The following is a 12,271-nucleotide window of genomic DNA, read 5'->3' as shown; positions in this document are numbered from 1 at the left end:
GAATAACAGTTTTTTACTTTAAGGTCCCTTTAAGGTCCCTTCCATCCCAAACCATCCCAGGATTTTAAGATTAAAACCTGGCAGCAGCAGAGGAAAGTGAGGAACTGGGGCTCAGGCACAGCTGCAGCAGCCAGTGCTGTCCTGTGAACACATCAGGGAGAGCTCGACTACAGAGATAAAACACAGACAAAAAAAGACAAAAATGAAGATGCTGCCTCATGCTGTGAGTGCCAGGTTTGGGTCTGGGGGAAGGACAACATGTGATGAGCAAATCCTCCCAGTGCCAGCCCAGCTCTGTGTCCCTGACACTGCTGAGGTCAGCCCCACACACAGAAGAAACAAACCAGGTGTGAATGTATATTAATTTTATTCACATTTCCAGAGGAAAGCATTGGTGGAGTGCAAGGTCATGGCTAGTGTCGAAAAGCTCAAGTATTTGGTTTAAAAAAGCAGAAATTTCTGAGGCTGAGCCCCTGCTCCCTTCCCCTGCACGTGCTTCCAGTTGGAGTAACAGCAATCTCCAAAATAAAGCTGCCTCATCACATATTGAGGGGAATGTCAAAAGCTTTAAAGGTCTCTGTGGTACAAATCCCTGAGCAGGGCAGAAAGGCAGCAGGCAGAACTCTAACTCAGCTGGGCTGGCTGATCCCTGGGCTGAGTGTTGGGCTTTCCTCTGGCTGCTGAGTTCTGCTCTTGGTGATGCCAAACACTCCTGTCCAACTTTCCTGAGATTCATCACCCAGAGCTGAAATTTGCTGCTGCTGTGTTACGAGGATGATTGTTGGTGATGGCAAAGAAAAAATGTAACAGGACTCCCAGCCGAGGAGAAAAAGAAAAAAAATGGATTGCTTTGACTCTCAAAAACAGCGAGAAAGGAACAAAAACACAGCCAGGAGTAACATTTTTGAGAACTGGAAATTCCCAGCTGGACTGCTGGCCCATGGGAACTTGTCACAGCTCTGAATGGCTGCTAAGGGACATATCTGAACTGGTAACTGGGCTCAGCTGGGCCAACATTCAGCTGGTTCCTATTGACATCCAGCACACTCCAAATCCTCCCAGTCCCAGCTGGCATTAATCAGCTGCAGTTTTGCTCCCCACAGAGCCACAACTTTGGGATTTTTGCTTCAAAGTGCACATTTCAAATTACAGAAGGCATCAGATAACCAAAGGCCTCTGCAGAGGCCTGGCTGTGCCACAGCAGCAGAGTTTGGGCAGGCAGCAGGAACAACTCACCAGGACACCCTGGAAAGCAGCACCCCCTGACACAACTGATGAATTCTGGAGTTATGGGGCTAAAGGATGGGCTGCTTTAGGCTTTTTCTATCTTGTAAATATCAGGGAGTTTTAAATGTGTCCAGTGAAGACACTGGAGCTCTTTTTATCCCGTGAAGTTGCTGGATTTTATTGGAATACAGCTATATTTGGGAAAGGAGTGAGTAATAGATGTGTGCACATTCTTGCTTGCTCTGCAAAGACAATTATCAGATTACAAAAAAGGCACAAGAAGCACATTCCTCCTTCTTCCATCCCTAAAAGGTTCCTCCTTCCCCCCTGCTGACAGCCTGTGCTGGCTGTCACTGAACAACCTCCAAGCACACATTTTCCTCTTTGATCCAGCTGGCTCGGAAGCCCCAAGGATTAAAGATTTCTCTTCTGTTTGAATAATTTCACTGACTAGAATCTCATTGCTTGTTTAACCAATTCTCTTCATCCTCCATCTATATATAGTAAAAGAAATGGAATTAATATTGTATCTTGGTTTATTGCTAGAGGCAATCTGCTGTCCCCCAACTCAGGCTCCCAAACGAAGGAGGTAAAACAGAAAATCTGGCAGGACCTGCTTGCCTGAAACAAGAAAAAGGCAAAATTTGCACTTGCCCCACCTGGCTGGGTGGAAACTGGGGCAAGGAAGGGCTCAGGGTTATTTCACAAGTCAGTGGAGAGCCAGGAATAAACAGCCCAGCCCTGGATCCTCTGTTCCAGTCGTCAAGAAACAATTTTGCTTTGCCCAGGAGGCGAGTTCTGTCAGAGGACAGGACATGCCACTTACAATTCAAGTCCTAATGCTGGATGTGCAGAGCAGGATAAAGCAATGTGACTCTTTGGTGAATAGCCTGGTTATCATACTAGAAATGTATTTTAATAAACTAAATTCACCCTTGCCTGCTCCCTAACACTGCCATAAATTTCTCCCCTGCTGCTGCCTGGCTGATATTTAATGGTAAATATCCCACCAAACCTGTGTCTTCTCTGTGAAGGCTTAAAATCCTGAAATTCTTATTAAAAAAAGAAAAAAGAAACAAACTGCTCTAAATATTATTCCAGGACTGAATGGCTTCAGTGGTGTGGATTCTATTTACGATTTTAAGGAACCTTCTGCTTCAGAGCAGTCACCAGAGCCTTGTCAGCAGCAGAAGGACGGGACAGAGGACGTGGGTGATGCAGGAAGGGGGAACAAGTGTGTTCCTTGTGTCAGCACACAGTCATGGACAGCGTGTTCGCTCTGTTCCCCACAGCTCCTGGGGAGCCAAGGCTGCTGCAGAGACGCCAAGGCAGACTGGGGTGCCTGTGGATGGATCACATCAGCATGCAGTGCCCTGAGACACCCACACAGCCAGGCAGAACCTGCCTCTGGCAGCTCCAGCTCACACCCCCCGGGCTCCCCACACAGGATTCACACACACAATTCACACTGGCAGCTGCAGATGAGGGGCTGCAAGGGCTGCCTGGGCTGAGGAGGTTCTGGAGCAGCCACCAGAGTGGCCAGGGAGCCACGAGCTGGTGCTGCCAGCTTGGGAACACCAAACAGAGCCCAGCCAGCAGGACTCTGCATCTGCCAGGGCTTCCAGGAGGAGACAGCAGCCGGGGAAGTTCCCATGTGGAAACCTCAGCCATCCAGCCAGGATTTCCATGGGGATGCTCCCCAGAGGGGCTCTGCTGGAGCAGGAACCAGCCGTGCTCCCAGCACAGGAACGTGCAGCAGCGCAGCCCCAGGCTCCCTTCTCCTCCACACACAGCAGCTCTCTCTGTCTCTCTCTCTCTCTCTCTCTCTCTCTTGGGAAATAACTGCTCCCCAATTTTGCTGTTCAAATCCTGACTCCTCTCCAATCTCACCCCCCATGTGCTGTGCCTGCCCTGCTCCCAGAGGCAGAGGAGCTGCTGCCTGGCCCTCCATCTCTGGCAGAACACCTCAGGGGGAGAAGGCCAAAGCACTTCACATCCATCAGTTTGGATGGTTCAAAAGAAAAGCCATTTGTTTCTAGGCAATCTGTTTACACACACACACTGCTGGCTTTCCAGCTCCTGTTCCTAGGACTTGGCTGACAGTGGAGAAGTCAAGAACAAACACACACCAATCCCCAAGTGCTCCTGGCTGTGCCATTTTGCCAGAAGACGTTCCTGGCCCAGAAGCAGCTGCACAAAAAGCACTGATGGGAGAATTACAGCTAAAATACATCTCTTTGTCTCAGCAGCAGATGCCCTTATGGGATCTTTGCCTGCCCAAAGCCACCTGCACTGCCCCTGCCTCCTGACAGGGAATGACAGGAATTGTGCAAGCCATCCCTGATGGAAACCCTCTGCCCATGCTCTCCCTTCCTGCAGGGGTGTAAAAGCAGCCCAGGAGCCAAGGGTACCACAGCAGCCAGGATCAGCAGGAAAAAGAGGAATTTAACAATCAGTCCTGAAAAGGTCAGCTCCTGAGTCACAGCAGTGAAGGATATGGGGGAGTTCTTTTGAAGTACATCTTTTTCCTCTCTCTTTTATTACACAGAACACATTAGTCTCGCTCGTGATCAGTCAGTCTTTCAGGCACTATCACCAGACACAAAGCCAGTTTTACTCAGAACTTTCTTCTTGCTCCTGCAGCTCCACCACTGCTACCCTGGATTCCCCTTAGAACTGGAGGTTTCTTCTCGATCTCAAAAAGAGATTGATATATCAAAACCAAATTCAATTACAAAATATAATAATATCGTCTTCTTGGAAGTGAAGCTGCCCCATATTCCAGACTGTGGCAGGATTTTTATAACCTTAAACCATTTTTACTAAGTTCTACTTAAAACACATCCGAGTCCCCATCCACCTGTCCGGTGTGTTGCAATGCTCACAGCTGAAGATCCATTCCTGGTTAATTCCTGCTGGCTCTGCCAAGGCCTCCTCTCAGTTGTCTTCTGCAGACTTGAACATGAGGATGGCATTGTAGATCTTGAGGGCAGGGCCCAGCTTGATGCTGAGGATTTTAACGATGTCGTTCTGCTTGAGGAGCAGGAAGGCCTCTCCGTCGATCTGCTGGAGGTTGGAACACCAACAGGACAGGGATTGAACACCAAGAGCAGGCAGGATTCCCACTCCTGGCATTCTGGGATTCCTGCCCAGTTCTGGCCCCCACACTCCGTGATGTCCCTTCCCAAGGGACGCAGAGCTCGTCTCACAGCGCTTTCCCTACGAGTGGAGAAGCTCCAGGTGTCCTGCCCATGGCACAGCTAGAATGAGATGAGCTTTAAGGGCCCTTCAACTCAAACCATTCCATGGTTCCAGATGTCAGACAGACTAAGGCAGAGTGAAGATGGCTGGAAAAACACAGTCTCCTAATCCATCAACAAGGAGATATATTTGATTAGATGCAAATTAAGCAGGTGATGAACACACCACCATGTGCAAATCCAGAATGCTGTAGGTAGCAGTGAGTGAAATCATGACACACTCTTTCTGGAAAAGGTTAAAAATTCACTCCAGCAAGAACATCCACAGAGACAGCACAGATATAATTATTATAAACCCCAAATGCTGCAGGGATGAAGCCAAAGATTAATGGACAAAGACAAACCACATGTGTCTCCCTAAGTTATTCCATTAATGTCCATTTACAGAGACTGACAGTGTCTCCTCCTCTCATTTGATGCTCACCAGTGCAGCACACAGCACTGGACACCCAGCCCAACCAGAATAACAATTCTGCTGGTTTTGTTCTCTTCCCAGCTAGAACACATTCGGATGGCAATGCCTGGTGCATTGGAAACACTGAGTAAACTCAGAGAACACATAATTAAAGCAAAGAGCTGGGAGCCAGGAGATTTGGTTTCCCCCATCTCACCAGACAAGAGACCCTTGGCAAGTTACTCAACCTGCCACTTCAGTAACTGGGAGTGACTGGGAAGTTAATTCCTGCACTGGGAACGACAGCAGTGCTCCCAGCTCACATATGGCCACACCTTATCCCTGAATCTCATTTTCAAGCTGCCTCAAGTCTGCACTGCTGCAATGAATGTATTAAAAATAGCTTGAAACAAATGGGACTGTGCTGTTTAAATTAAATAACAGAGTCAAGAGGAGCAGAAAACTGCTGGAAAACAGTCCTACATTTCAAAATGGTTTTGTGTCCAGTATTATTTATCCCTCTGCTTCATTTTCACTGCATTGCCTCACACTTGCTTATTTTAAACCGTCCTGCCCTGAACTGGACCTAGAAGCAAGTCTGTGCTTTATTATTAATTTCTTTGTTCCATCTTATTTGGATGGGTTTTAGAATCCTGTGCACAATTTGTTCTCTTTGCTCCTAATGTAAGCAGCAACTTTTCCCCCTCCAGCCCCCCACCAGGGGAAGTCTGCAGGATTTATTTATCCTGGACGGGGAGCACTTGGAGGCTGATCCTGGACAGTGTGGGGGAGCTCAGCTCTCCTGTCACTCACACCTGCATTCTGCTAAAAGGGTTTTAATTTCAAACTGACACTGAGCATTGAGCATAAACTGGAGAAACAACACAAGTCCCTCGAAGTGTGGTGCAGGAAATCACACTTTGAGGCTGCAGAAAACAAGGATTAGAACAGACTGTGGCTGTGGCACTCTCAGAATAAGAAAGCAGTTGCTGTGTTCAGGACCAGAAGAAATAAAATACATGGAGAATGGTTGGATTTATTAGGAGATTTGCTGGTACCTCTCACCTTTGAATACCCCTTCCCTAGAATTCCCTTTTACACTCAGCTACAGTGAAAGATGGGTTCATTTGAACAAATTTCACTATTCCCAGTATGTTCAGTTTGTGAGTGTTCTACTGTGTTGTCACATTGTGGACAGTGCTTTTTGCAAGCCTCTATTTCTCTTGCTTCCTATTTTGTGTGTGTCTGCAGAGTTTTTAAAGCAAGGGAAAACAAAACACAGATACATGAACCCATGAAATGCTCTGCAGCTTCCCCCTGAAAGGGAGCCAGCTCTGTAGCAGCCAGAGATTACAGATCTGCCCTTTCCACTCACTGCCACAGCAACTGCAGTGACTGCAGCCCTTCCCTGGAGCTCACAGCCACACAGGAGAGCTGCAGGGATCACAGAACCAGTGACTGCAGCCCTTCCCTGGAGCTCTCACAGCACACAGGAGAGCTGCAGGGATCACAGAACCATGGGATGGTTTCACTTGGAAGGAATCTTAAAGCTCATCTTGTTCCACCCAACACAGGACACGCTCTGACTTCCCAAGCTCTGCTTTTTGAAAAGCAAGGTTCCCCTCCTGCTGTCACCCCAGCCCAAGGGATGATTCCCAGGGTTCATGCACCTTCCAGGCTCCCCAAGAGGAGCAGGCACGTCCTCGTTAGAGGCAGCAGATGAGATCCTCACTAACCATTCCATCAGGGCATTCAGAGCAGTGCCAAGCCCATGGCACAACGGTCCAAGACAGGATGTTAAGCATAAGCTCTGTGATTGGAGCTGCAGGGGAAATTTCAAGCAGCAGGATGCAATTAGCCATGGTGGAACTCAGCTCTGTGCTGAGGCTGCCTCCTGAATGCTGCTGTGAGGACATGGCTGAGGAGGTCTGAGCTCTCTGCCCTAATTCCAGGGTCTGGGCACACCCCTCTTACCTCTTCCCTGAACACAGAGCCTTGTTCTTTGCAGCCAGGTAAACGCTGGATAAAGCTCACCACCTTCAATTGCATGTGAGAGAAAGAAACACACACAATTAAAATGAGACACCATCAAGAAAAATCCTCTTACTTCTGTATGAGACTTCTCCATGCAAGAATTTTTAAAACTTTAATACTCAAAACTCTCACATTAATGAAGGATATAGATGGAAAACATTGCTGGGTTGTTGCTGAAACTCCTTTGCCATTTTGGTTACCACCAATAACTGCCCTTATTGCCATTTGACCATTTCTCTCCCTGTAAGAATCCAGCTTCTCTGCTCCTCTAAAAGCTCCTCACAGCATCAATGCCATTTTTCCAGATTAAAAGCTGTATATGGCTTAGACTACTTTAAATTCACTCCCAACTTCACTTTCTTTACAGTACTGTTGGAAAGTAAAACAAGAGGAAAGTATTTAGACAATTTCCCAAGATTACATGCCTGTAAGAGACAAGATAAACCAACTGAATGAGCACTGCTGCTTTACCAACATGCAAAGGCAGAAGAGCTGGGAAGGAAAGGAGTTCTGGTTTCATTTAATCTGCACTGGGTGCACAGGATCCACAGAATCAAGAGGATTAAACAAGTAAAAGTTAATTTTACATTTCACATTAGGGAAAACCTTTCTAAGCAAGGAATCTGTTAACATTTGGAATAATCTCCCTGGAGGCATGCAAGCAGCCCTGGGTTGCATTACATAACAGCAGGAGTGTGAGGAGCAGTCCTGTGTGCAGTGGAGGACAGCTTGATGTGCATTGTCTTCTCCAGCTGCAGCTTCACTGGTTCACAGGAGATTTGTATATTGAGGCATAATCAGATCAAACATCTCCTGTTAATTGGATGCTCCCTTGCAGGAGCAGCTCTGCTTCATGAGGCATAACCATGTGAGTTGGTGCAGATGTGACATTTCTTCCCTGTACACAAACAAGCAGTTGGGAGGGGTCACTGTCAGATCCAGGCTCCCTTCAACTCAGAATTGTCAAACTCTGTCCTAAATCACGTCCCTGTACTTCCAGATTATCCCAGCACTAGACTTGGAGTCATTCCCTCCCCCCAGTTCTAGCCAGGCAGGAATGGGGCTCTCAGTGCCCTCCAGGTTTGCTCTGCCCTGGCAGGAGCAGCTCTGACTCCTGTGGTTTCTGTTATGTAACCTGAAAGCACAGTCTCCCTCTCCCTCATCCTCCTCTCTGCTCCATCTTAAAGGGAACTCCTGAAATCCACATCTCTGTTGGGCAGTCACTCCACATTTTCTTCTGCAGAAGTGTAAACTCCTGTTAGTAACCAATAACAAAATACTACTTTCCTTTTGAGTCCCCCCATCTGCTAATAATTAAAACACAAATGAAAATCCTTCTGCCAGGCCCGGCTCCTTCCAGAATTTAAAAGACATTTGGACCCCTGGGGCAAGAGCTGAGTGCTCTTCAGTGTGTGTGGACTGAGGCTGGCAGACACCTCCAGGGCTTGCCCTGCTCCTGTAGCCTCCCCTGCACAACTGCTGCTGGCCACTGTCACCAGCACAGAGTCAGAGGCTTTGATCTGCCCCCCAGTCCTTGGTAGGGACACAAACAGCAGCCCTGGGGCTTACCAGGAACGGGGAACACAGAGGGAGGGAGATGCAAGAGGAGGAAATGGGAGAGAAGGTTCCTCAGGACACGAGACAGACCCTGGGTACCACTGACCACAGGGACCTGCCTGGCTGTCACTGCTGGGGAGGAGGGGTCCCAAACCAAGATGGGACAGCTGAGGGATGAGGAAGGCTTGGGAGCACAAGAACAGAACACCACAGGAAAACAACACAACCCCACAATGGTGGCAGGGAAGCCTTGGGCCCTGGGAAAGGCTGAGTCTGGGGGGGCTCAAAGTGTGGCTGGGACAGGTGTTGGACAGGCTGGCAATATCTCAGTGGGATCAGAGCTTCTCTCTGAGGAGGTAAAAGTCTGCTGTAACCATCCATGGCTCAGACCCGTCTGCTTACACTCCCAAAGCAGACACTGGTGAAGGGAAAGGGCTTGAAAAGGGGCTTTTCCTGAGAACACCCTGGAAACTTCCAGAAACCCCTCTGGAAGGTGCTGCTGTGAGGCAGACACACCGAGATCAGCACAGGACTGATGGCCTGTGGTGACAAAGCAGCCCCACACCACAAGCCTTCAACAGCTGCCACCAGGAGCTGGGTTAACTGGGATTTACAAACCCTCTCACACTCAGCACAAGGACAGTTCTCTTCCCCCCACCCCGGTATCAGCATTTGAAGCAGGATTAACTAATGAACAATACATCTGCAATGTTCTTCTATGAGTCAATATGCTCTGAAAACACGACAGGAAGCTTTCAATAAATACCTAAGCTGCATTAAAGTAACTACACTTAGTGACTGCTCGGTGTTACCAGACTCTCTGAGCTTGAGGGCCCCTAATGCTGCTGCTGCTCTGCCACTTCAGCTGTTCTCATCCAGCAGAATTACAGCAATGTTTTAGTCCTGAATGTGGGTTTTATAAAATAAAAACCAGCTCTTCAGCCTGAAACCAAAGGAGAATTTTACACCCCCATCACTCCTGTTTCACATCAGCAGAATGGACTCCTTTGTGCAGCAGAGTTGAAAGCACAAGCCAAAGGCAAATGGGAAGATGTTTGCCCTGCAGGAGGATGTTGGGAGCCCAAATGCTGACAGGCCAAATGCACTTTGGGCTCCCTAAAACACAGCAAGTCCTGCTGCTGTCAGCTCCCAGACCATTGCACTGCCACACTGATCCTCAGAGAGAGCACAAATTGACTCCTCTGGGAATTTGTGATGAACAAAATTTGCAAAACCAGACGCTCTTTGCTGAAATTGAAGATAAAACCTGTAATGACTTCAGCCAGTCATTGTTGTGCTGCAACTGAGCTTTTTAATGTGCCATTCACCAGCAGCCAGAAGTTCCCCAGTTGTTTCAGGCTGCAGCAGAGTTCAGTTTATTCTGGGACTGAATCACCATACCCAGTGCCCTGCATCCATGTCTGTGCTCCCTGCTCACACTCATCCGTCATCAAACTAATATCCCAGTTCAATCTATCCAGCACTTGCTTTAAAGGTCAGCTGCAAAGGACAAATTTTATTTGGCTTGGATCCTGACACTGTACTTCCATGAAGCATCCTCCTGTTTTATCCAAAAGAAAGAGATTTTGATTATCATGTCAGAGGATAATCTGCTTCTGACTTTATTGATTTGCTAAAAGACCTTTTGGACAAATCATTGGAAGCTTTCTCAAAAGGACAGGAACAGTAAATCTTTCACATATTTTTTTCCTCCTTGGTATAAATTTAATTCTTACACGTTTTTCTGAAACAGGAAAAAAAAAAACCCCACAACCAAAACCCAACACTACCACCAAACCACAACAACTCAACAAAAAAAAGGACCCAGTTTTAAAACATCACCACTAATTGTTCCATCCCTTTCCCAACTGCTGTGGTTCCCATCTCCCAGATCACTGTAATCCCACCAGACTCTAGCACTCCCACTCCTCCAGCATGAAGAGAACGTTTGGATTTATCTGAAGTTAAGAGGCACTTACGGAAAATGCACTTTTCTAAAAGTCTCTGAAGATCCTCTCTGCATCATGAACAGCAGTACTTTTTTCCTGCTTTGCAGATTCCCTGCATCCTTGCAAGCACAACACTACAGCACATTTTTCTGGGATTAAATGCCCTGCAATTAAGCACCAGGATCCAAATTGTCACCACTTCCCAAGTGCAGAGAGAAATATTATTTGTGCCCAAGGCACTGAAGGAAAAACCAACTACTCAGCACACAAAACACTCTGGCTTTTTCACACACCACCTAATTCCAGGAGACATCTGAAAAGCTGCAGAGACACATCTCCAGCTGCACAGCTACCTCTGCCAGAAATCAGGTCAGGCTGTGGGCAGTTCAGTTCCCGAGGAATCAGGCAGGGAGAGGCAGCAGGAGTGGGCATGCACAGTGCAGTTTGGAATTCTCTGCACTGTAAAAGTGAATCAGCAGCAAAGTCACAGGAGAGGGGGAGGGAGATCAGAGAAAGGGAATCTGCTGTCAGAATGATGTTTCAGGCCTGTGGACTGAGAGATCGAGGGGAAAACAAACACAGGGAGGGAGGGAATCCTGTTGAGGGCAATAAGCTGTGGACACCAGAGGGTCAACAGGGGTCCTTCCCCTCCCTGATGAAAGGTCTTGGGTGTAATCCCAGCTGAGTCAGCTGTGGTGCACGCACAGCAAACACTGGAGCACTGCCCAGGACAGGGAGGGAAGAGAAGATGTCTCCCAGTTAGCACTCAGAGGAGGAGTGCTCTGACATCCCTGCAGCCCTGGAGAGCAGAGCAGGGAACAGGTAACTCACCTCCTCCACAGACCATTTGGCCACTTGTTTGGCTGTCAGCCCCGAGACCTCCGGCAGGAGCCTGCAGTGCTGCTCCCAGAAGAGATGCAGGCGGTGGCTCGGGTTGGAGGCCAGGGAAGGCATGAAGATAGACTGGTGGAGGGCCTGCTGGAGATCCAAATCAGGGCCTGGAAGAGGAAACACGACAAGTCAGAGCCAGGCTTCAAGTAGGAGCAACTACAAGAAAGCAGAAGGAAGGGTCAGAGCCTGGAGTTCAGCAAGACAGGGTAAGCAGAGCCAGGCAGAGCTACTGTGTGGCACACGGAGCTCTCAGGGCGTTCTCCCCACCCTCCCGAGCAGGAGAAAGGGAAAAAAAAGATAAGATTGCCAGGCTGGAGGCTTTATCGTTAGCTTCTTCCCTGGAAAATGATGTCATGCTGCTAACAGAGAAGATGTTTGCAGCGTTTTATTGACAAGGTGGAGGAGTTCTGGTAACAGCATCCTCGGCTGGGAACTGATGGCACCGTTCCAGCCCCAGCTGTAGCCAGAGCTCTGTGCTGCCAGCACGGCCTGGGCTCGCTCCCCACGAGACTCCCAGGCCAGGAGAGCTCAAGGTACCTCCAGACATCAACTCCCTCCTCATGTGTCAAGTGACGGGAGCTCTGAAAACCGAGGCAAAAAAGGGAGGAAGGAATCAGCCCTCCCTGATGAGCTGACTGGAGCAGTGCAGAGTCACGGTCCTGCAGGGATGTGCTGCTCATACAAGGGGCCAGGCAGAGGATGGGAGCAGCCTGGGGAGCACTGCTCTGGTTTACAGTGCCACGGGGGGCTGCCCTGAGCCCCAGCCCTGCAGGCTGCCCAGAGCCATTCCCACAGCATTCCCACTTAATCCCAGCCCTTGGGAGAGCTCTGTGTGCCTGGAGCAGCCACTGCTCTGCTGCCCCTGCTGCCTCTGCTGCCTCTGCTGCCTCTGCTGCCTCTGCTGCCCCTGCTGCCTCTGCTGCCTCTGCTGCTCCTGCTGCCTCTGCTGCCTCTGCTGC

At 48.8% G+C, this 12,271-nt stretch overlaps 1 protein-coding gene across 4 annotated transcripts in view; it reads right to left on the bottom strand.

Annotated features, from left to right (window-relative positions):
• Positions 1–350: 350 nt before the first annotated feature.
• The window catches only part of LOC107214194 (lethal(3)malignant brain tumor-like protein 3), a 32,564-nt gene continuing 20,643 nt past the window's right edge, over positions 351–12,271 (bottom strand). For 2 of the 4 annotated variants that reach the window (XM_033519533.1, XM_033519535.1), the window contains exons 17-19: positions 11,253–11,419; positions 6,856–6,918; positions 351–4,293 (exon numbers count right to left, since the gene is read on the bottom strand). In XM_033519533.1, coding sequence (XP_033375424.1) covers positions 4,165–4,293; positions 6,856–6,918; positions 11,253–11,419 — 359 coding nt within the window. In that variant the 3' untranslated portion in view covers positions 351–4,164. The other 2 variants (XM_033519534.1, XM_033519536.1) reach the window with 2 other exon arrangements.

This window comes from Parus major, chromosome 23, assembly GCF_001522545.3.
Source record: "Parus major isolate Abel chromosome 23, Parus_major1.1, whole genome shotgun sequence".
NCBI lineage: Eukaryota > Metazoa > Chordata > Aves > Passeriformes > Paridae > Parus > Parus major.
The sequence above is the reverse complement of the archived record's forward strand: the minus strand, read 5'-3'. Positions and strand labels throughout refer to the sequence as shown.